The sequence below is a fragment of the Lissotriton helveticus genome, chromosome 4_1 (genome assembly GCF_964261635.1).
Source record: "Lissotriton helveticus chromosome 4_1, aLisHel1.1, whole genome shotgun sequence".
In the NCBI taxonomy this organism is placed as follows: Eukaryota; Metazoa; Chordata; class Amphibia; order Caudata; family Salamandridae; genus Lissotriton; species Lissotriton helveticus.
The window spans coordinates 1273602191-1273627981 of NC_136063.1; the positions used below are offsets into that span (position 1 = coordinate 1273602191).

The following is a 25791-nucleotide window of genomic DNA, read 5'->3' on the forward strand; positions in this document are numbered from 1 at the left end:
TATCCTGTCTGCCCTATTTATCAAGTGCCATTTGATATAATGCACTTGTAATATGGAAGGTGGGATATCCGTCATGTTTGTGATGCAGTAACCCATCCACCAAACTGTAAGTCAGGCCTAGAATCAACTCCTACCACACACACACAAACGTCTAAGTGTGCACATAGGCGCACAGCCACCTTGAACACAACCCACAGATACACAAACTCACACAGACATACCCACCCACACGGGCAGGGATCCCTACACTCACACAGGAGTAGTCTTACTGGTGGATACACCCCATCCATGCCCCCACACAGACCTTCATCGACACAAACAAACATGGCTAGACAGCTCACAAAAGAACATCACAAAGGAGCCCAGGCACAAGGCCCACAGATAACACACAGATCACATCAGCACATGCACATCCTAATACTGCTGCACATCCCTCAATGTCCCCCTCACAAACATCAACTGACACAAATACGCACAAACACAGATCCCACAAATGCATCTGCCCCAGGCACTTACTCTGAGATAGTATGACAGAATATCAATAACAAAAATATCATCTGATATAAATGTCTAGGCCTAAATGACATATACAAAAATATTGTCCATTAAGAGTAGATTTTCTATTAATATCTTGAGTGCAGAGAAAACTTTGTAAACAATATACGAAAACAAGCAAGGAGAAATACAGACCCAAACCTATGCAGACACACACACACATAGGCACACATACATGAAATCATCTCCTTGCCCTTCTTCACTAGTAGAAGTAGGCAAGGCAAGACAATGAAAGCTCAATTCAGGCTCGAGTCTGAAGCCTGGCTCTGGCTCACCTTGAAGTCTTGTTGTAACCTCAAGCCCATAAGGAGCAGAGCTTTCATGTGGCTTCTGCCTGTCTCCCTTCATATTTCCGGGCTGTGGTGTCATGGTCAGAGCTGGAGACTGTGGAACTGGGGAACCAGATTTGAGTCTTGGCATTGGCTCAGGATCCTGTGAATCTAGGCTAATCACTGGGGGGCAGATTTACAAGCCCCTTGCGACATGTTTACGATACCATTGCATCACTTCTGTGATGCAGCGGCATCGTAAACAATGCGCCACCATGCAACAGATTTACAAGGTGACACATTTGTAAAAACCCTGCGCTACATTAAACCTGCGTCAGGTATAGTGTATGCAGGGTGGGCTTTCCGTCGCAAGGAAGCTCCGTGAAAGTGACGCAGTGAAATCTACAAGATTTCACTGAGTCACTTTTAGGTCCATGCTGCGTCAAAACCTTACGCCTGCTTGAAGCAGGCGTAAGGAGTGATGCAGCATGTTAGGCATAGGGCGCCCCTGAGCATTGCTGGAGTTGCGTCGCACTTGTGACACGACTCTAGCAATGCACTGCCCTTACGCCAGAAGATGCGACACGCATCTGACTATCCTTGCGCCAGGGTGTGTTGCATTGTAAATATGACGCAACCGTGGTGGTGCAAGGGTAGTCCTGCCTGTCACATCTTGACTGGTGCATCCCTGCTAATATGCAGGGATGCACCAGTCCTCGTAAAGCTGCCCCTTAGTCTCCCCATGCCCATAAATAATAAAGGTGACCATGTGTAATGTAACTGGTGCTCAAGTCAAGCGCTCAGACTTGTGTTTGTGCTATATTTAAAAGCTGCACTGAGAGGTCAAAACAAAGCCTTAACATGAGGAAAGACAGATAGATACCCTTTTACTGGCCGATTTGTTCACAGTCAAACCAGAATAACTGGTTAAATCACTGCTTCTCTGCTTAAATTGTGTAATCTCATGCAAATATTTTATTTAACTAAAATTTTTTTTCTTCATTATCGTGTATGAAAGCACTTTCAAACATGTGAGTTCAGACTACCAGCTGTACAACGCTATCACTTTTAATAAGTATTTCTCAGTGCAGTGCAATAATTTGCCTGATTAATGTCAAAGCTTCCACATGTTAAAGAGATCTACTTTTTTTTAATTTTGTGCAGACTTTATTATATTTTACATGAAATTTGTTGTTAGGTTTGCACAGAAAATATGATTGCAGGGCTCGGCTCGTGCTACGGCTCTAAGATCCGAAACAGAATCTTGGCTAGGCTCTGGCTGGGTTCTCCTTGTTAATATGTTGGCTCGCCCTCCTCTCTTCACTAGTAGTGCTGAGCCTCTTTGGTCTTCCCTCCATAATGAAGGGTGCAGACGTGCCTGCAGTAAATAAGGTCGGTGGGCCTGATTCACAGAACTAACTTAAGACAAAATCCTAAACTTACTACCATTTTGTTATTCACAGAAGTCACTTACTCATTTTGGTATTCACAGAAGGCACTTACTAATTTCGGTATTCACAGAAGTCATTTAGGAGTTCTTAAGTTAGGAGTCCTAACTTTTGGAATCCTAAATGCCTTCTGTGAATACCGAACGTCTTAAAGTTAGGATTTTTCTCAGTTTAGGAATAGTAAAGTTAGGAGTCCTAATTTTAGGACTCTTAAATGCCTTCTGTGAATACCAAAAGTCTTGAAGTTAGGATTTTTCTCAGTTTAGGAGTAGTAAAGTTAGAAGTCCTAACTTTACTACTCCTAAACTGAGAAAAATCCTAACTTTAAGACTTTCGGAATTCACAGAAGGCATCTAAGGGGTATATTACCAACAACTAGCGATAGTTTTTGTCTCTAACTTGTTTAGAGACAAAAATTATCGCCGCAAACTGGCGATTTTTATCGCAGATAAACCTTGCTATTAGCAAGGTTTATCGCAAATGCGATAAAAAACGGCCGCAATGCATGAATATCGCTGAAAAGTCAGCGATATTCATGCATTATCGAGCAAATGCTCTTAGCCATGTTATCCACCTCCCATTGGATAACATGGCTAAGAACTGCTCAGGGCAGGTGTTAGCTTTTGGAGATATTCGCGCTTAGCGCGAATATCTCCAAAAGTTGGTAATAGGAGATAGCGATGTTAGCGACTGTTTCCAGTCGCTAACATCTTGGCACGCCCACTTTGCATGTCATTAGTGATAAATATCACTGACATGCAAAGTGGGGCCCATGATGGTCGCTATCTCCTATTAGCTGTCGCTAACTGGTGTTAGCGACAGCTTGGTAATAGGGAGATAATTTTATCTCCGCTTTCTTGGCTTTTAAAGCCAAAAAAGCGGAGATAAAACCCCTTGATAATATACCCCTAGGAGTCCTAAAGTTAGGACTCCTAACTTTAGGACTCCTAAATGACTTCTGTGAATACCGAAATGAGTAAGTGCCTTCTGTGAATACCAAAATGGTAGTAAGTTTAGGATTTTGTCTTAAATTAGTTCATTGAATCGGGCCCAATGTATGCAGGGTTGCAGCAGCTCAGCATTACGGCAATCCACTTTTCCTTCCTTCTTATTCCACAGCACACAATGTGAGCTGGCAAGAAATCACTGTGCTACTTTGTCACTCGTCTTCTCTGTCCAGCCCAGGATTTGAACACATTGTAGGGTAGTGGATATGTCCTTTTATTCGACAAAGGAGGGAAAGAGTAGATATGAAGTACTTAACTGCTCTTAAGCTCAGAAAAAAAGGTCAACCCAGCTGGTACCAGTTCCATCCCCTCACTACTACTCAGCCACGGAATGAACCATTCCCAGGCTATGTAACACTGCAAGTAAGACGCTACCATAGCCTGCCGACCCAAACCTTTCTGACGCACAGTGCTGCAGTCAAATATTAGTGTTCTATGATCGTGAAAACAATAAATTAAAATAAGAAAATCTATAACATACCATAACATAATATACCATATCATAGCATAACACAACATAACTTAAAACAAAATAACACAACACAAGATAACACAACATAACATAACACAACGTAACACAATTTACCAGAACATAACATAACACAACACAACACAATTTACCACAACATAACACAACACAACACAACTTAACATTACATAATACAACATAACACACCAAAACAACACAACACACAGCAGTGAAATCATGTATAATTATATGCAGTCTGTTTGGCATATGTGAGAGAGTGGTGTGGAAGATGAGGCATTGCAGATGATGTGAGTCAGACAAGAAAGCACTATGTTTAATTCCTTGTGACCACCATAGTTCTAATGTTAGCTGCCCAGAGGAGGGAAGCAGCAGAAACCATTTTGGGGGTTTTGAAAGCATAAATGTCCCTTTTGATTTTTTAAAATATTTTTTTGGGCTGGTTGATGCAGAGTGTACACTGTGTTGGGAGATTTATCATTCGTGACACCACAAAAAGCCTGCTTAAGCCTCTCATAATTCTTAGTTCTTGGAATCTGGGGCACAGTCCCTTTTTTACCTCTAGAACAGCCTGAACCTCCTAAAACAGTAAACTGCTATGATAGGTATTTAGGCATGTTTAGGGGGATTGCTTTGAAAGTAATACCCGCAAGTTTAAAGACGCATTTGGCTTCAAGTGGAAGCCTCTGAGATAATATAGCACTGGTATGTCCTCTGCACCTGGTACTAGTAACTAAACTATTCAGCAGGGCGAACTGTTGAGTAAAGGGGTGATAATCTTAGTTTTGGTGGAAAGGACTTCCTAGCCAAGGAAGGAAGGTTTTATTTTCTATAAATCGTCAGCAGCGGAGGAGATTTAAACTTCTTCACCTGTCCAGTTGTTATCCCCAATGAAGAGAAGGAAGTGAGCTAGCTTTGTGTCAGGGAATTTTCCAGAGCTGTTAATATTTATAAAAAGTCAATGTTGTAGGGGTTAAGCCTAGGGGTAACAATATGTGTATTTACTTGTGTAAAGTCTCATGTAGAACCTGCTTAATGGCCTACCTGTACAGTCTGGTAACACTTTGTCGAATGCGGGATGTGCAATCTTCTCTTGAATTAGGTCTAGAACTGTTCTCCCCATTACTACAATTAGATTAAGGCTAACAATCTTCCTTCCATCAAATCAACTGAAAAGTGGTGTGAAACCACACATGGAGAAACATTTGTGGCCATCAAGCAAAAATCATAGTATTTTACAGAATAATGGAAGATCTTGAGAGAAATCTTGGCAACTTGGCACAGATCAAATTGAGACCAGGTTTGTGTTGAGAAATCCGTGAGTTCCACACCTTGCCATCTTTTTGTGCATTTGCACAGGACGGCGTTTTGAAGCAGGCAAATGGAAGCCAGTGAGGTGGTGAAAATGTGGTCTTCGTTTACCTGCTTATTTTCTCATTTTGGGAATGTTCTCCATCATCAGCGCCTCCAATGGGAAGCATCATCACACTCTTTTTTGTAACATCCTGGAACATCTTGGCAAGGGGGATGGTCGACCCATCTCGGATCATGTCTGGGCTTTCTCCAAACACTAAAAGGTGGTAAATTCAGTAAAAAACTGTTAGCTTGATAATCCGGAACTAAAGAAGACAATTTTCGCTATCTTTTGCTGCAACTTGCACATTGCATTCTCTCTTGGAATGACAGAGAAGGATAAGTTTCTTACCTGTAACGTTTGGTCTTCATCTGGTATACATTCGGCATTGGCTCGGGTTACAGAGCTTTTTGTGCAGAACAAGTCGGGATTCACAACATCGGGATCTGCAGATATTTACAACCTTTAACTGCAGAAAATATACTAGTTGGCTTGATTTGTCCCAGTCATAATTTTCGTGAAGTGATTTGAATGCAGAGGGGCAGTCCCCATTATGTGGGGGGCATGATGTTGACCACCAGGAAACATTGGCGATGCTCGGAAAGTCAAACTTTGTCGGTTTTCACGAACATTCCCAATGCACCTCATCACCAAAAAATGCATATAAAAACCTACTTCAAAAAATATTGAAGAAAGCATACATTTTAGTTGGTAATGTTTACCATGTGGTGAAAAAGAGGACTAGGTGGGTGCAAATGCACTTTTCCAACAGATGCTTCACTGGTGGGCTATCCATCTGTGGATCATCTGCAGGTGTTGAGTTCAGGGGAAACAATGTACACCTAGCAGTCCATCTTCATCATATATATCCTAGCGTACTTATGGGCTTGTGGATATAAGGTGTTCATGAATTCGTAAAAATAAGAAAATAAAAAACATAGACATATGGGAATAAAGCTGTGACTCAAAGGCACTTTTTACTGTTTTTATGACAAAAAGTTTGATTTTAGCAAAGCACGTGTATTCTGTGCAGTAAGCATGTCCGGGTCTGGTGTTATCATGTGTTTGCAACAAGATCCCAGCTGTTATCTCAAGAAATTTTCATTTGCTGTGCCTACGAATCATACATTTGTGTGGCTCTCCCATATTTTCTTCAACCGTCTTTAACGTTCATAGTAACTTGTACAATGTAGCTAACTTTCTCATCAATTTCATACAGTCCTCACTAACGAACTGTGGGAGGACACTCTGTGCATGCCCTAACCTCACATTTATTACCTGCTAAAGAATAGTTTTAGGTCATGTTAACAGAAAGCAGACATATTTCCCATAGGTGAAACAGAGACGGTCTAGTAAAATAAAAGTCGCCATTAACTAGGTATTTTTTCTGTATGTTAAATACCCCTACAATATGGGTCGAGGTAAGGATCTGGATTCTGAGTATGGAGGCTTCATGTTTCTTGACATGTACCTGTGGTCCAACAATTCACTAGTGGTGGGGAGAATGAGGCGTATCATAGAAGCAGGGAAGTAAAGACGACATTTAAGTTTGGTTCTTAATTTGTAAAAGAAAGTGCAGGGGCCAAGGTTTTTGTTAGGAGCATGCCTCCAGCACCGCAGAATGCCAAGGCTGCCAACAACCAACACTTCTTAGTTTTGATTCCACCTCGTGCCTCTTTCTTCCACCACTCTACAATTCCTGTCCCTTAATTTCTCTCATGCAGGTTATTTTGTATCACTGCTTTTCCCCTTTGGCTGTGTTTGCAGCCTTTCTCTACCTTTATTTCTCCCGGTTCTTCCCAGCTCTCGCTTACTGTGGGTCTGTTGATGAAAATTAAACCTCAGTCCCCAAAAATTAGTGTTGGAATCCACCACCAGAAAATTAAGCACCGCATGTGGCAAGGAAAGGATGACCACGGTTGACTCTTCGACCATCCAGATACTGTATACAGGGTTCAATGTTCAGTTTGGGAGATACTTTGGGGTCATATTTTATGAGCGGAAAAAGTAAATCTCAGTTCAATATGGCTGAAATGTAAATACTTTTATGACTTGATCATGATAAGCATCTGATTACACAGCTAGGGTTTGTTAAAGGGCTTTACAGCAAGGCATGTACAACCCTCACACTTATTTCTGTGTGGTAGGAACTGAAAGGGGGAATACAACAGACAGAACCATGTATTTAATTAGGAATAAGAGGATTTTTAGAGCACCTTGAATAGAGAAATGTAGGTCAATATCTTGCAGGCACTAAAGACTAGGATGTCTGAGTGTAGTTGCTTGCACATAGAAAACAGTTGGGCTTTATTTCAGAATATTGTACTGAACGTTATTGTGTTTAAAAAACATTGTAGCCAAAATATAGAGGACAACATATCACTAAAGTAAGTATAAATACTCAAGCATGGATTTACTATTCTTAGGGTTTTATTAGGAGTTTGCCACGCCCATGGACCACCGTATTGGCTTTGATGGTCAGTGTGATGAGTTCGGCGGTCTAACCGCCATATTACGAGTTGGGCAGATCGTCTTTGTGAAGAACGCTGCTAGACCACTGAGACCACCAGCAGACCACTGACTGCCAGGTTTGCGATAAGTGAAAGGCAGAAGCCATAGGGTGGTACAGGGAAGCTGCACCGCCGTGGGTATGACAAGCAGAGGTGGGCGGAGTGCGTGGAGTTTCACTCCATGGAATTCCTCGTATTTACTGAAAAACTCTGTTGGATTGCACAGACATCTGTTGGCGTGTGAAGTAACTCTCAAGTCAACTCAGGCCTGCATGGAATGCACCACACAACAACTACCAGCCCAGATGTCAACGGGACAGGGGTGAGTGATGTGTACAACCACAAACCACAGGTCATTACAAAAACAAAACTCTAGATAGGGGAGTACCCCACACTCACACCAATCGGCTACCGCTCCAGTTACCAAGCTCAGCAGACAATGGTACCCCGAACCACGCACTCAACAGAGCGCACACAGGGGTCCATGCCACCAAGATCCAAGTGCGCGGCCCAGGAGATCCCTCAGGGGCTTGCGTAGCTTGCAGGGCCGGGGCTGGGTGCTCGCTGCAAGGCATGGCCCAGCGAAGCCCTGACCAAGTTGAACCGGAGGACCACCTGGTTGACCACTGCCAGCCAAACTGCGACTGCGCAAGTCCTCAAAGTCGTCCATGACAAGGTTAGGCACAACTTCACTGGCATTCCCCAGCCCTCAGTGGTAGTATGTGTCATGTGTGACGACTGACGAGATGACCCCCCGTTCATCCCCCCAGACAGCACAATAGCGGGCTCTGTCACCAACACCAAGCATTGTCTCCCCAGCGTTCACCCAAACAAAGGTGAAAGATTCAACTGACGTGTCCCTTACTTTGGGACATGAACAGGCCATTAACACAGGAGCATGCAATTGTTTATTGTCAATAGAAAGGGTGGGCGCTGCCAGCAAACTCCACTACGCGATGGTGGGCGAAGTTTTTCCAAACTCCGCAATCCAAGTGGAGTACAAAGTGGGAAAAACTCCATGGACTCCGCTGGCGGAGCAGAGTCCACCACCCACCCTTAAATACAAGTTGCCTGTTCCATGAGCAGACAGCAGCGGTCTGATTGCTTGCTTCAAGGTGGCAGCGACAAAGGATTTGGGGTATGTACTCACCCCTTTCTTTTTCTTCCAGCAGATTCCAACATGGATCCCTTTCTCCAGGTCCCCCATCCACAGCAGGATCTTCACATTAAGATTACCACCCTGTGTGCAGCGATCTACAGGTGAGTCCTTTTCGTAACATATACCCATTGCCAGGACTGGCAACATATGGGCCGAACCCGGGTAATGGGTATATAGTCTTGTGCCCCAATGGCTGCTGATTGTAAAACACGATTATATGTTTTTGATACTACAAGATCTTGATGGACATATGGTACTCAAGTCCTATTAAACCTAATGCACTGTGCACTTTGACTTAATGCCAATTGATCCTCTATGAAATGACTCTGACTGCAAAATATGCAGTTTATTTTCTTTGATATCACAAGATCGTGATGGACATATGGTACTCAAGCTCTACTAATCTCAATGCACTGTGCACTCTGACTCAATGGCAGTCGATTTTAAAGAATTGAATTAATAATAAGGTAACCACAATCTCTTTTTTTTTTTTAAATGTTATGCATGTCCAATGTGTCATATTGTTGAGGTTTTAATTAATCACACAATAAACGTATTTCTTCTATTGTGCCACATATATCATGCATATGTGTGCATCTTACACATATGCAGCGGAAATGCACACCCAGGCATCAATATGTTTGGTAATAATACTCACTACTGCTACAAAATCTCTGCCTCCACACCGCCGGTTGACTTATAATACCGCGGTTTTTGGACCACCAGCGCTAAGCTGCTGGCGGGGCAGCCTCAGTCCTACAGCAGTTGGGTCACCAAGCTGGTAAAAAGGCCTTAGTCTATATAAATATTATCCCAGTATATGTTTATGAGTGAAGAATAGTAAATGTATACTTTTTTTGGTTGCCAACATTTTGGCTACAATAGTTTTGTACCGCTGTACTTAAATCACAATAGGGCAAATTTACAGGGGCTTATCACCACAGGAACATCACTCTTTGTTACGTTCCTGTGGTGATAACCCCTACATCTTATTTACAAAAAAGCATTAAACCACATAATGTGGCTTGATGCCCCCTTGTAAATAAGGCCCCCTTTGACACTACACTTAGCGTGAGAGGGGCAGGCAATGGGTTTTGCGGTGGGCGTTCTGCCGTAATACCCATTGACGTGGCCCCCTATTTACAAGGGTGATGCAAATATGGGGCAGCGTCAAAATTAAGACCAGGGGAAACCTGGTTTTAACATGAAGCAACGAGGAGAAATGTTTAGTTTCGCCTCGTTTTTGCTGTTTATATGTGTGCTGCATTGTGAAGCACATGTATAAAGAGCAAATCGCCATGAATGATTGTTTATGTGCAGGGCGGTTTCCCTTAGCGCATATAAGCAATCATTAAAAAAAAATTAATTTGGAACTCCTTTTTGTACTGCACAATGCAGCACACATAGGAGTTACAAATTACCATTAGTGATTGTTTATGTGCAGGAAGGTATCCCTTCCTGCACATAAACTATAATTCCCTCAATGCAGGCACTCTTGCATGATGGTGCACCGGTGCATACACTGGCGCTAGGTAGCTGAGTTTAGCACCAGCACTAGGGAAAACGCAGGGATGTGCCATACCATTCTAAATACAACACATCCCTGCATTTTTATAATGGCGGAGCTTGGCATTAGCAATTTTTGCTTAAAGCCATGCTTCGCCATTCACTTATAAATCTGCCCCAATATTTCAGTGGAATAGCCCTGAATGTACCTTTTTGAATTCAGTACCACCATCTGCATTCAGGTGACAGAGCATTGCCGGCTTGGTGGATGGTAGAGCTTTTTTTTGTTCTTCAAAAACAGACACTACAAGCCAAACTGCAAGGTGCACAATGCAAAGAGATGTGAATTGCGTTCAGTCATGGACAGGAGGACAGTTGTTAGCTTTAGCTCCGGAAGTCACACAGCCCACAATTAAAGGCAGCCCTGTGCTGGTAAAACCTCCTAAGGTGCTAGATGCTTTAGTATTGGATAGACCACCTCACACATCTCCTGGCCAGCCACTGATCACATATGTCTATGGCATTTTAAGGCTACCACTTACCTTTTATGACAGCTCTTCTGGCTGCTTCGTACTGAGGGTCATTAATGTCTGCCATCCACGGCATTGCTCCAATATCCATCACCACCTTGAACTTGTTGGGACTCTTTAGTTTCTCAAACTCATTAGTTAGGTAGTTTACCACCTACAAAGAAGCACAATTGGTATTGTTCATGTTGCCTGCAATCAGACTGCTTATCACTTCTAACTGCCCCTCACTCTCACCATGCCCACTTCCTCGCCCCACGAACGACTAAACATAGAACAGGAGAAAAAATGACCACAGGTGCCAATCACCTGCACCAAAACAAAAGAGTTGCTCAATGCTTCCCGCAGATAAGTTTGTCTCTTGCTTGAGGTGATAGCCAGACCATCATGAGCCAGAATGCCAAAAAGAGGTGACCAGTTAATTTAAGCCTAAATTTCAATGCTTAATTTGAGGCTGTGGCTGACAGTGAGGCCCACCGGAACTAATTTTTGGGGACTGACGCTTTTTTTTCTCAACAGATTTGGATCCGGAACAAGAGAGAGGAAAACACAAAAGGGCGAAAGACAGTGGCAAAGGGCAAAAGTAGGGATAAAAAAGTACTCGCAAGATTGAGATAAAGACGCAGGCAATATGGTGGTACAATAAAGATGCTTACGGTGGAATCAAGACTATGCAGCCTAGGTATTTAGGAACTAAGTTGCAGGCTTCTAGGCAAAACTTTAAACGGCTGCATTTATTCTTTTACATATTAGGCACTGCTGAGCTGTAGCTTGCCTTTCGTCATGCTTGATAAGCACAGCCACAGGAATTATGTAATTCTGCAATCATGGACTCCTTTGGGCGTTTTTTAAAGACTCTAACCTCACCTTGGACTGCTGGTGGGTTCTGCTCTCTGCTGCCGCTGTTTGTTGCTGTTTGCCGCTGCGACTTGCCGGACCCGCTTCGCGGGTCCCGCTGCGCGGCTGACAGCCTTTCTTCGGCTGACTCTGATTTGGGCGTTTTACTGACCGGCAGGGCTGCGAGCTTGTAGCGGGGGACTCCGAGGACCAGGAGCCCCCGCGCGCCCGTCACCACCTGGGCTGCTCTCCCTGCCGGCTCCACCCCCTTTTCCCATCAGTCTCATAGACATAAAATAGCAGTAGCATCCCCGCTGCGCGGGAGCGCGCGGGAGGGCGCCGGGAGAAGCCCGGGACAAGGGCGGGACCGTCTGTGGCCGTCCGGGGCCGAATGAGGCCGGGCTGGGCCCACTCCCTAACATCCTACATCCTACGTTAAGGCATACCCAAGGTACTGTTATTGACTAAGAGACATAAATGCTAGAATTTTGATATCCTGTGCCACTGAACATTGTTGCATAATCCCCAATTATTAGTATTTCTCCATCCTCCTCCATTTTGCCAGACGGGGGTCAGTGGGGCTTTCATGAGCACCCTTTGAATCGCCCAGGCATAAGGTTTAGTAGGGGGGGTTAACGAGGTTGGGTTGGGTCCAGAATTCTTGAATCATCGTTTAATATTCTTGCGAACACGTATCTTGAGGCTCAAATATCTGCCACTAAGAAATGGCTCTTAGATCTGGTAAGCAGCGTCTTGTGCACATCCAAACTTCACAGGGGGTTGTTTCAGGCCCCCTAGATGCCTTTATTACCAGAGCAACCGGTATACTGGAAAAAGAAATTGAACTGGTTGAGCATAGATTGTCCCTGGACCTGGTTACTGGGAAACGTTCCTCCATAGGTGATTTGGCTCGTGTCAAAAGCCCTTTAACTAACGCAGCATTTAATTGTATTTTAACATCAGACACCGACATAATTGTCCATGAAGAAGGGATCGAAGCCACTACATCTAGGCTACATGAAAACATGGACGTGGCCTCTAATAGTAATGTGACTAGCTTAGAAGAGAATAGCCAATCATTTGTGCTTGAAACCTCTCAAATAAATGTCACTACATTACCTTGTACCCCTGCCCCATCAATAGAATCCATCAAACAGGCACCACGGAAAAGAAAATATGTATCCAGCCCCGAGGGAGGAAAGACACAGAAACAACTTAAAATAGATTCCGAGAATAGTCCCTCCCACTCTCAGTCCATCCAAATGCCACAGATAGTGTATTGTCCATCATTGGCCCTCTCAGGATCCTCTAACCCTTGCCCAACCTGTCTTAGTAGCGATGACATCTTGCTGGCAAAAATGGAAACAATAGTTAAAAACCTACTGCTTCCGATGGTCGAAAACATAAGGATAATGTCCGCCAAAATAGATGTCCTAGAAGCGGCAATTAATATTAATATGGACCTCTTACAAAACATATCTGGCAATAAGCCAAGGGGCGCAGTCCCTAAAGGGGGTTCTACCCAAAGTACCGGGATAACCACAACAATTCCCGCAGTGTCATCACTTACCAACACTAACAAGAAACCATTAACAGGGGCAAAAACAACATCTATAACTAGAGCCACCATTAAAGACCCACCAAAGGCTAAACCCGCATCGGTGGTCAACACCGTGCAAGGGGAAAAACATCAAGCTAATGCTGTACCAAAACAACCAAAAAACACCTCAGCACGCGCCCCTGTATCAAATAGGGATAATAATATACCATACTCTGATAGGAACAAGAGGTTAGATAATAGAAACTCACGGAAATCCCAGAGGGTCAATCTACCACCAGAAGCAGCCCAATATACTATTGTGCTAACAGGAGTGGCTCCACTTAAAGAGGGTACTAGAGAATCCCAGGTGGACCTGCGGAACAAGGTTACATTCTGGTTGAATAAACACCGCCCACTCCCCCCGTCGTCCCCCACCGAAATTCTATACGTAAGGAGAGTAGATTGGGTTGGAAAGGGCGAAAAAGACCTAGAGGGGGACTGCATTCTAATTTCTTTTAGAGATCCGTGGGTAGTGGATAGAATCCAACGGAAAGCTAGATTTGCCCGTTTGGGAGATGTCCAGACTCTACATCTTGGCTACTTTTATCCCTATATTCATCAAACAAACCATACGGGATATAATTCATGGAAAGCCAAAGGGGGAAGACTAAGAGAGCCTGTAACTCATCACTCCCCTTATTATCCCCCGCTCTACAACCACTTTGAGGCATTGTCCGATCTAGAATGGGTTGACTGACTACGTGCACCAAACCAGTCACCCAATCTAGCACTAGTGGATGATGAAGGAGCCCAAACCCCATCCTCCCCCACCCCAGAATTGGTAGAAGAGCGACTGCCCACGCCCCAGAGTGGCAGGTCAGTAAAGGGATCTTTGTGGGTTAAAGACACCTCCCGTAATGTAGAAGAAGCAGGACCAATAAATACCTATCCACCGAGTCCCCAATCCCTGTTCTCTGCTAGTAACAACTACGCAGAGACAGATTTGTTACATTCACACTTGGTGTCCTGGAACGTTGCTGGAGCCAAGTCACGCCTGGTATCTGACGACTGGTCGGGGTTTATAGGTAAACATGAGGTGGTGCTACTGCAGGAAACATGGGCTACAGTCCCGTTTTACATGGCTGGTTATATTAATTTTTTTAAACCAGCAGTAAAAGGTGTAAAGGGGCGGGCGTCTGGTGGCTTAACCACATGGGTTAAACAGGCCTGGGGTTTCTCAGCTTCTGAACTGTATGTGGATAACCCTGACATACTGGCTGTAAGGTTGAGTAAAACGGGGGGGCAGGAATTGCTCATTATTAACATATATTCCAGAGGTCTCCCTGGCGGCAGATGCCCCAAATTGATCGGCGAATTAGATACATTGTTCACGGGCTGGGATAAAGCCTCCCTCATCATGCTAGCAGGTGACATCAACTGCACGATTGAGCCTTTGTACCAGCCAGAGGATAATTGGGGGCTCGAAGAAGATGTCACGTGGAAAATTCCTGAACTTTCCAACAAAACCATAGTTAAAGCAACGGAGGCCGCCCTGAACTGGACATCGTTTTGCCTCACATGGGGTTTAAGGGCTGTGAACGGTCGCACAAAATCAGATTTTGGAGCAAACCCTACCTTTGACAATGGTGTGAGGAAGAGTCGTATCGATTATATTTTTATAAAAATGGAACATTGGTATGTAATCGATGACATGGAAATTATAATACGACCTGAGAGTGACCATAACCCCTTGTCCTTGAAATTCTTAACGTGTGATCAGATAAGATTAAGGGAACCTGATCCTAGGGGGCAAGGGGTGATAATTGTATCAAATGACCGGAGGAGAGTGAAGTGGTCACTAATTTCAAATGATGTAACGGTTCAGTCCAACATTGAAAATGTAGTGTCATGTGCTCTAAATAACATGAAGTCTGTTGCTGTTGAAAAGGGTCAGGATGATTTACATAAATTGATGGGTATTCATGATAATTGTTTTTCCGAACTTAAACATATCCTATCGAAACCATGTAATCATAATACTGGACATCCGAACCCCCCAAGAAGTAAATGGTACAATAGAGAATGTAGAGAGGCTCATAGCCATCTCATAGAAAAAGTTAAATCTAGAGACATCTGTGCTGTTAAAGAGGCGAGGAAGAGGTACAAAAAAGTACAATGGGTGGCAAAAAAGGAATGGGAAGACGAATTTTGGGCAGATCTTCTGGAAGCTAGTCAATCAAACGACCATGTCAAATTCTGGGACATTGTCAAATGTGGTAAAGATGGTGAGCTTCGCATTCCGTCCAACCATGTTTGCCCAGAAGACTGGATCAAACATTACTCTACCCAATTCTGTCCAGTGGCCCATGATTCCACGTCTAGAATGTCTATGCTGCCGATAGCAACATCAGACAATTTGACTCTGTCTTTTACCGAAGCGGAAACAGATTATGCATTGGGGCTAACAAAAAGGGGGAAGGCACCAGGGTTGGACCAAATTCCGGCTGACCTCTTTAAAGCAAATACAGGCCTGTGGGTACCTTACTTAACATATATAGTTAACCTCATTGCGAGAGGTGCCCACATTCCCAAGACCTGGAAAGGGGCAGAGATTCTCCCCATACATAAAAAGGGCGATAGAACAAATCCAGGGAACTATCGCCCGATTAGCCTAATTGATTGTTTTCAAAAGGTTTTTGCCCGTATGATTTTGGTGAGGGTTCATGGGTGGATGGATATAGAAGGAATACTATCCCCGTTACAGGCAGGTTTTAGACCCGGTACAAGTACTATAGACCAGGTCCTGAGGTTTTGTATGATTTTTTGGAAATTTGTCATACTAGGCGGCGGAACCATCTTTGCTGCATTTATAGACCTTAAATCAGCATTTGATTTGGTGCCGAGAGGAAAATTGTGGCAGGTTTTAAGGGATCTAGGAATGCCGGGGGAACTAGTGGACATTATTATCAGACTACATGAAGACAATTTCGCTAGGGTCAGATGGGGGGCACAAGGCCAATTTACGGAGTCTTTTTCAGTCTCCCGAGGAGTTCGCCAGGGGTGCGTTCTCGCACCCACCTTATTCCTACTATTTATAGACCAGGTAGTGAAATTCTTTGGGTTAATTAACACTGATGCTCCGTCTCTGGCGGGGACAAAATTCCCATTGTTGATCTTTGCGGACGACACCCTCCTTTTATCCAAAACAAGGGGGGGGCTGCAGAGGGCTCTGAACCATTTTGAGGAGTACTGTAATCGTAATGACCTTCAGATAAATGTGGGGAAAACAAAATTTATGGTTTTCTCCAGAAAAAAAAAACCAATACGTAGTAGTGTACAACTTAATGGGGTCAACCTAGAACAAGTTGACACGATGACGTATCTGGGGGTCACTCTGGATTGCCGACTGTCCTGGAAACCACAAATTGAGACCCAGCAATTAAAACTGTCCCAACTCACAGGTTGCCTTTTGCGGGAGCAAAAGAAATCGATCACCAAAAGGGTTGCCCCGGCTTTACAAATTTACGATGTTAAAATCAACGCTGCGACATTGTACGGGGCAGAGTTATGGGGTTTTATGGATTTATCAAGTTTGTACAAAATCCAGTGCAGGTTCCTTCGTGGTTTGGTGGGACTCCCCCAATCTACACCACTGATCCCTCTTTGCCACGACATGGGCTGCCGTCCAATTACGGATATGGCACGTTACAGAGTAGTGTCTACCTGGAGGCGTCTGTGGACTACAGAGGAGTTGTCACTCTTTGCAAAGGAGGTATCCGAGGTGAAGGCTATTGGGGGTTCAGAGAGAATCCCATGGTTGCAGATGGTGAAAAAGACCCTGTTTGACATGGGCCTTAGCCACCTGTGGTCCTCGCCAGATATTAGCAACTTTCCCTCAAAAAAGGATTTCAAGAGCCTATTCTGGGCTTCTACCCGCCATTCTCTGGTCCAGGCATCTGGCTCTGAAGATCTGACAGGGCGTTTTTTAAGATTTAAATTGGATCCGGTTCGGGAGCTATATTGGGATCTTATCTCAAAGCCCCTAGATAAAAAATTATATCACCAACTTCGGGTGGGCACCTTACCCCTCAATTCCTTCACAGCAACATGGAATAACAAAACTAGTAATCTATGTAGCCATTGCCCTGGGTGTAAGGAAACAGAGGGACATTTTTTGTTTGTTTGCCCGCGATATAGCGAACCTCGATCAAAGTGGCTAAAACCCATTTTTAAACATATAAAGTGTAATAAATCTTCAGATGCAATATGGGCTTTAAAAACAAACACTACTGGTTTTATTGTGATATGCTTGGCTAAGTACCTAGGTTGGGCCTGGGTAATCAGAACAAAAAGGAATCCTATCGTTACTGGACAGAGAGTAAGCTGTATAGTGCCCACCACTAACACCTGTTAAAACACATTTTAAGAGCTTTTTAACTATTATGAAAACATATTTGGATTAAATAATGTCTTGATTTTGTCGTTGATGGTTTAATAACTTTTTAACTTTGGATTCAAGTAGGACGTATAGTGATGATTTTATAAACTTTTTCCTTATATGTAACGATTTGTAACATGAATTGATGTCGATATTGTGGTTGTAAATATTTTGCTAAGTTGTCTTTTATGATTTCATTTATCGAAATAAAGACATTAAAATCTGAAATCTAGTGCAGCACCAGCGAAGTATCAAAGACATGCATAGTTTACCTGTTTTTCCACGACGTCATTTTGCATGTTTGGAACCAGCCGGATTGAGAATTTCCCTATTACTTTTGCAGGTATGACTGTTTTGCTGCCAGTTCCATAAAACGCGCCTTCGATGCCATGGATGCTAAGTGAGGGGTATCGCCAAAGGTGAAGAAGAACATCCTCCTGGTAGGAAAAAGAAAGAAAAAAACAGATGAATGGCTAAATACAGAGTAGTTAATATATCGTAGTCATATCTAGGTGTTTGTTTGGATATGGTATCACAGTACTACCACAATATGTTGAGTATTTTACAACTGATATTTCGGTTGGATGTCACAATATTGAATACAAATTACGAACCTGGAAAGGCACGGACTGTATAATATGGAACTGCACAGTATTGTCAGTGTGGGCATCTAGAGGAGAGAGAGGGCTACTATTCTATCTCCACATCAATTTACCTTGCTGATATTGCCCACGTCGATATCATACAGTCGATACTGATGCAGGTTGATAAGTAAAAGACAATAGTGTGTTGACATATCAATATTTCTTCTTCAGGGCCATTTCAGAAGTGAGAAATAAATTGAGAATTGTGGAGTCACACCTCATTCGGAAAACAAAATCGACTTTCACAATAGTTTTTATTATTTGTTATTTTCCAATCAGCCATTAGCGTGGCAATGCAGCACTTCCATTACTTTGGAGAGGACTGTGTCTAGAAAGGCTCAAATATTGCCCAAGATGCGTCAACATAGCATTAAAAAGGAATTGTTCAATATTTGCTTTTGTTAGGGTGTATCCTTTACAAATGGAAGGGGTGGAGGGGTACTTCGATTTATCTGCACCTCCCCCACTGCTCATCAGTTCCAGCCTGGACCCAGGAAATCCACTGTTTACCAATACCAGCCTACAGAGTACCAGGGCACAGGAGTAACTGTACCCCACCAGAACTTCAATCCTCTGGATCAAGGGGTAGACTGAAGAGTCAGCCCATAATTATGGGGTGAGATAGTCCATACTCTGATGCACCACCAGGCCCTTCTATGCAGGGAAGCTCCAATTACCTATCTAGGCACTGCCTTGTGTCGGCTGCACATTGACATGCGGAACCAGCTCCACAGTTGACCTCAGTGAGAAACACTATAAACAGAGAAAGGGGACAGGGAAATCGGTGTTGAATGGCTTATGATGACAGGCACCCTTTATCCCCAGTATCAACAGAGCAACTCAGAATCTAGGGCTACAAGGGTGCATTATGCAGCACACATAGAAACAGTAAATTGCCATGAATTAATGTTTATGTGCAGGAAGTAGTCCCTTCCTGCATATAAAAAATCATTAAAAAAAATTACGATTTGCAACTTTTGAGTGTGCTGCACAATGCAGCACACATAGGAGCTGCAGATCGCCATTCTGGATTGTTTACATGCCCAAAGGAACATCTTCCTGCACATAAACAATCATTCCCTCAATGCAGGCACCCTTGTGCAACGGTGCAGTTACCAGCGTTGGCGCTATGCTACTGAATTTAGTGCCGGTGCAGGGAGAAAGGCAGGGAAGTGCTGTATTATTGTAAATACGGCACATCCCTACATCTCTTAAGTGATGGAGTGCGGTGCTAACAATTTAGAGCAAATCTGCGTTCTGCCACTTTCCTGTGAATATGCCCCTCAGTTCCTACTAGATTCTGTTCCCTTTGACCTTTGCCGACTGTGCAGAAATAGTAGGCACATTAGTCGGTGAAAAAAATGATGGTGTACTTTGTAGGCTGCAGTATGGGCTAAAGAAGGAAGACAATAATGACAAGCAAATACAGTTGGATTTGTATAGGTAGTATACACTTACTCCGGTTGGGAGGGATAGAAAAGTAAAGAAAAAAAATCCTCATGTCAGGGTTTTAATGAATGTGGGAATTTTTCAGATTTTGCTCGATTTTTCTAAGCACAACTCTAAAAGAATTTTTTTTTTATAACAAAAAAACGAATGTCTGAGTTAAATTACATTTAATGGTCACTTGTGGGTTTCAGTATGTCGTAAAATCAAAGATTTTTTAAACGGGTGCTGGTGACATGAAATGAGAAACACACACACAAAACTAACGGATATGTGGCAGAAAAACACAAAAAGTTTTTTCATTGATTAAAAGGAAATAAAAACACAAAACATACTACTAGTAAGCTTATTGCCTTTTGTGCACTTAAAAGCACTTCAACAACTGATAAGAGAGGATTATGTGCTTCCATGCTTTATTGAGTGCGTGCTTGGTAATACCTGTTAGCCTAAAGGGTACATGAAGTAAACATACTCAGTTACATCTGCGGGAGGAGATGCTGAAATTGGAACTGGGAAGTCAGGTTTGATTTCTGACCTTGACTCAACAGCTTGTGAGTCTTGACAAATCACTATTCCCTGTGCCTACAACACAAACAAAACTGTGTAATTCCTGTTTTTTCCCTTCAAAATGCTTCAATGTCTTTGGGCCACAATCCTAAAGCAAAACATATTTACAAATACATTCTCAAAGAAACGTCCTAATGAAGATCCAACCTCTCCCCCTCCTGCCCATCGGTAAGATTATCGGGCCACATTTCATGCCCCTCGTACTTTCTTCAATGGCACTCTATATATCCTATATGGCCATTCCGAATCAAGGGGCCGATTATGATGGCGGACGGACCTGAGTCCGTCCGCCACCATAGAGTAGGAGGGACCGTTCGCAGGGGCTGCGGCGGTCCCTCCGTGCAGATTAGGATGTGACCGCCAGGGTGGCGGTCACATCCTCAATCTTTAACATTGCGGCGGGTGCAGCTTCAAGCTGCACCCGCCGCAATCAATAAAAATTTATTAAACAAAAAAAAAAAATGCATACATTGCATTTGTATGCAGCAAGCGGCAGGCACCGCGCGGTGCCTGCCGATTACTGCATACAAATGCAGGGGGGTACCATAGGTACCCCCCATGTGCACCCCCCACCCCTCCCCCTTCACCCAGGGGGCCCGCAATGGGCCCCTGCAGTGAAGCTCCGTATGCTTTTCCACGGCGGAAAACCCGCCGTGGAAAAGCATTTCTTTTCGGGCATCCTAATTTGGCTGACGGTGTCTAAGAGACACCGTCACCATATTAGTGCTTTTCCGCCGCGGTTGTAAGCCAACCGCGGCGGAAAAGCTGCGGACGGAAACCAGGACCCACCAGCCATCCTAATGTGGCGGTGGGTCTTTGGTGGGTCCGCAGAGGATTAAGCCGGCCCGGAGGATGCGGAAAATCCTCCATCATAATCGGCCCCCAAGTCTCAACGTATGTCAACCTCTGCACGTCCCTAAACTCATACTTGCGCTTCCTGAAGTCCAGCACTTTGAGCCTCGTTAGCCTTACTTGTATATGCTTATCTGCTTACACTTATACTCACTTTGGCTGTTCTCCTGCATTTGTCTATTACTATGTTTGCTTTTCTTGTTGTACATAGCTTTGGTTCCTGAAAGTATAATTTTATATATGTACCTTGCTTGATGCATAGTGCTTTGGTTCCTGTAAGGGTAACTTGTATTTGCTCATCTGTTTGCCACCATGTTGTAAAGCGCTCTAATACATGAAACGGTCATGCTCGCGCTATATAAAACTCAATAAATAAAATAATTTGAAAAATGAACGTTATAAATCTCGTTCTATATTGAAATATGAAATATTGGGTCTGATTCACACAGGTAAAGCACTCTTTTGAGCAATTTACTCTATTGAGTAAGTTTAATACTTTTTGCTTGTTCACAAAATTCGAGTGTATGTTTCTAAAAAAAAGAAGATATCACTGCTTCACACATGTTTAGAACTAATCAAAAAGAATTTAGTTATAGCTTAATACAACCTATTGTTACATGAATTTTATTATTGAAAATAGCTTTTTAAAATATTGAATAATTAAATAATAAATATGTAGCGTTTTATATGTTTTTACCACAAAATCATACTTATTTATATTTTGATTTTTTTTCAAACAATTACATTTATTAATATTTCTTATGGAGTTTTATTTTAATTTTGTACCTCCATTATTTTCTATGGGAGGGGGGTAAGGCAGTACCAGTGGTTGGCCTTGTGTTGTACTGAATTTTGCTACTTTTTAATTTAGTATTAACTGGTTCAGCATTCCATCCATCATTTGTTCTTTTTATTTTCTAAAATTGGCATTTTCAGAACTGTATCTAAAATCTGACTACCATTAAAGAGGATTTTCATTTAGAATTAATTTCAGTCTAAACAGCACATCTCTATCTACTGTCAGTCCAAGGCTAGCAATTATTAAATGTAATAAGGTCACCCAGTATTAGTCAACGGGAGAGATAGGCCTTACAACAGTGAAAAACAACCTTAATTTTTCAGTGCCAGGACATGTAAAACTTAAGTATACATGTTATATTTTTTAGATACAATGCACAATGCCCTATGACCTTTTAAGACCTACCTTAGGGGTGACCTATTTGTATTAAAAAGGAAGGTTTCTGTCATGCAAAGGGTTTATTTTACTACTTTACATTAGTGGGAGGCACTATGAGTGCTGCAGGCCCACCAGAAGCATTTAAATCATAGGCCCTTTGAACATGTAGTACAATTTATGATGGACTCACATGTACAGTATATGGCAATTAGGTGTACGCCAATTTGATCATGTTTGAAGGAGAGAACACAAGCACTTTAGTACTGATTAGCAGTGGTAAAGTGCACCGAGTCGTAAAGCCAACAAAGGCAAATTCAGCGAAACAGGAGGGGTGAAAGCAAAAGATTCGGGGGAATGCCACACGAATAATGTCAGGTCAAGAAGTAACTGTAGCCAATGGCTACTTGCGACATTCTGTATATATTTTTGGGATGGGAATGTCTTTGTTCATTACATTCTGCATTCACTTCCGCATTGACCCAGTAAGGAAAATAATCTGTGCCCAGTCAAACCAATAGTTGTGGTCATGTATATGTGGTGCTCGTCTATTCTATCCGGGATTACTCTGGGTGATTTTAAAAGGCTGCTTGACATACAATGCATTCAGTTTATAAAAGGCAATCAAGGAGCAGTGTCATTTGTTGACACATTTTTGCCTTTTAAAAAATAACGCATTGGCTGTAGATCCTTTTCTGTACATACATTTTACCTCTGGAACATTCTCCCAAAGCGAATAAGTATCATCAACAGCCAATTGAAATTCAGAAAAGCAATAAAGACCTGGCTTTTCCCAAAAGCATGATTCAATAATATTGCACATGCCATATGCTCTGCTCTAGTATGCCCAGCCTGCACAACTACCACTTGAACTCCTGTTGTATACTGCTTCATGTTTAACACACTGCTACAGGGCACTCTTTCAAGTCTCTGAGCCTGAAGCACATCACAACACACCCTGCACAGATGAAACACTCACAACCATAAACAACACACAGTAACTACCAACTTGCGCATCTGTAAAGTGCTTTGGGAACTTGGAAAGGGGAGGGGAAGTGCTGAGAAATAATACAGTACAATATTATCAGTGCTGTAGAGTTAATATGCAGGTTTAGCAAAATCATACTAACTAGTGGTGGAACTGGGCAGGATCTGCGGGGCAAGACAAGATCATACTTTTTTCATTTAAGAGAAACAGTCCCCCTAATTAATTTTGAAAGATAACTGTCCCAGGTGGTTAATTCCAAAAGTTTGAAATGTTTTGGCCGAAGTGTAAGCAGGGAGGCTCATGTGCTTTGAAACTGAAGGAGAGGCTGACAACTAAACAAGAAAACGCCTTCTTGCCAGGGTGCTTGCTTGCCTGAAAGAAATGCAAATGTGAGCAACTGGTCAATCTGCAAATGTAAAGGGTGATCGGAAGCCGCTATTGACTATAGTTGATGGAATACCTTTAAGCTGCCTGATAACACAGATTTATTCAGTGGTTTTGTAAACGACTTACTAGCTGAGATGTGAAGTGTATGCTTTTAAAGGACAGTTATAAAAATAAAATTGTAATATGTACAGTCTGTGTATTACTAAAATCCATATTTTGGAAGCATTTTATTTTATCTTCTACCTATTTGAGCATTTTGTAGCAGCTTTCCTTATACTGTATGTAATGCAAGTTTAAAATTATGACTTATATATTCACAATGCTTTCTGTCCCAGACTGGGACCACGTAGCACTAAATATACACAAGTCAATATTCTCCACTTCACCAACCAGGAATCATTCCTGTGACCCTATGGTTAGAAACACAGACCTCTGGAGTGCATTAACTTTTACTGATTAACTTAACTTGCATTTATTTTTAATTTATTGTGTATTATTTCAACAGAATGAATGAATGCGACCCCTGCCCACCACACATCTACCAGAAGGCCGCCCTCGCCCCCAAACTAGGATGGATCATCAACGCCTCCCTACAATCCGGCACCTTCCCGATTGACTGGAAGCAGACAGAAGTCTATCAAGCCTCTCCTGAAGAAGCCCAAGGCCGACTCTACGTACCTGAAGAACTACTAGCCCATCTCTCTGCTCGCGTTTACCACCGAAATCGGCGAAAGAATCATAAATGCTCAACTGACCGCATTCATCAAGGAGCACTCCATCCTAGACGCCTCCCAGTCCAGGTTCCACAGCAACCACAGCACCGAGACCGCCCTCTTCACCGCCACTGAAGACATCCACATGCTACCCGACCAGGGACACACCACAGCCCTCATCCTACTAGACCTTTCCGCGGCCTTCAACACCGTCCCACACCACACCCTCGCAGCCAGACTGCACAACGCCGGGATACAAGGAACCACCCTCAACTGGATCCGATCCTTTCTGTCCGGCAGGACACAGAGGATCAGACTCCCCCCTTCATCTCCAAAAGCACAGAGATATCCAGCGGAGTTCCATAGGGATCATCACTCAGCCCCACGCTCTTCAACATCTACATGGCCCCCCCTTGCCGCCATCGTCAGACAGCATGGGCTCAACATAGTATCTTACGCCGACGACACCCAACTCATCCTCTCCCTCACGAAGGATCCCGAAAACACCAGGCTCAGCTTCCAGGAAGGAATGAGGGACATTGCGGCCTAGATGAAGGACAGCTGCCTGAAGCTCAAAACTGAGAAGACAAAGGTCCTCATCCTGGACCCTCGGCCTCCGCCTGGGAAGACACATGGTGGCCCTCCGCCCTTGGGAGTCCCCCCATCCCGACAGACCACGCTCGGAAGCTCAGCATCATCCTTGACTCCTCTTGCACCATGACCCGGCAGGTCAATGCAGTTGCCTTCACCAGCTTCAACTGCCTTTGCATCCTCAGAAATACATTCAAATGGATACCCCCGAACACAGTAAAACCATCACCCACGCACTCATAACCAGCAGACTGGACTACAGAAACGCCCTCTAGGCCGTCATCAACAGGACCCATCTACACAAGCTCCAAACTATCCAGGATGCCGCGGCCAGATTCGTCCTCGGGACCCCACGAATGCATGACGAAACACCTTGGAGACCTACACTGGCTTCCCGTCGAGAAGAGAATAACCTGCAAGCTTCTCACCCACACCTACAAATCCCTCCAAAACATCGGACCCAAATACATCAACAATAGAGTCTGTTTCCATGCACCCAAAAGAACTCTTCGATCCGCCGACTTTGCCCTAGCGGAGAGCCCCACCACATCCACAAATGCAGAGCAGGAGGAAGAGCCTTCTCTTACATTGCAGCCAAAACCTGGAACGAGCTCCTGCTGGTCAGCATCAGATGCTCCCCCAACCTGCACATGTTCAGGAAGGACCTCAAGACCTCGCTCTTTGACTGAACCAGAGCTGCCTAACCCCCCCCCCCCCCCCCACCCCCCAGGGCCTTGAGACCCTCACGGGTGAGTAGCGCGCTTTATAAACCCCCTTATTGATTGATTGACT

At 43.5% G+C, this 25791-nt stretch overlaps 1 protein-coding gene across 7 annotated transcripts in view; it reads right to left on the reverse strand.

Moving 5' to 3' along the window:
- The window catches only part of LOC144829072 (beta-Ala-His dipeptidase-like), a 392817-nt gene that overhangs the window by 8878 nt on the left and 358148 nt on the right, over positions 1 to 25791 (reverse strand). For all 7 annotated transcript variants that reach the window (XM_078687840.1, XM_078687838.1, XM_078687841.1 and 4 more), the window contains 3 exons: positions 17910 to 18074; positions 10838 to 10979; positions 5189 to 5336 (listed from right to left, as the gene is read on the reverse strand). In XM_078687840.1, the coding sequence (XP_078543966.1) occupies positions 5189 to 5336; positions 10838 to 10979; positions 17910 to 18074 (455 nt within the window). The remainder of the gene's footprint in view (positions 1 to 5188; positions 5337 to 10837; positions 10980 to 17909; positions 18075 to 25791) is intronic.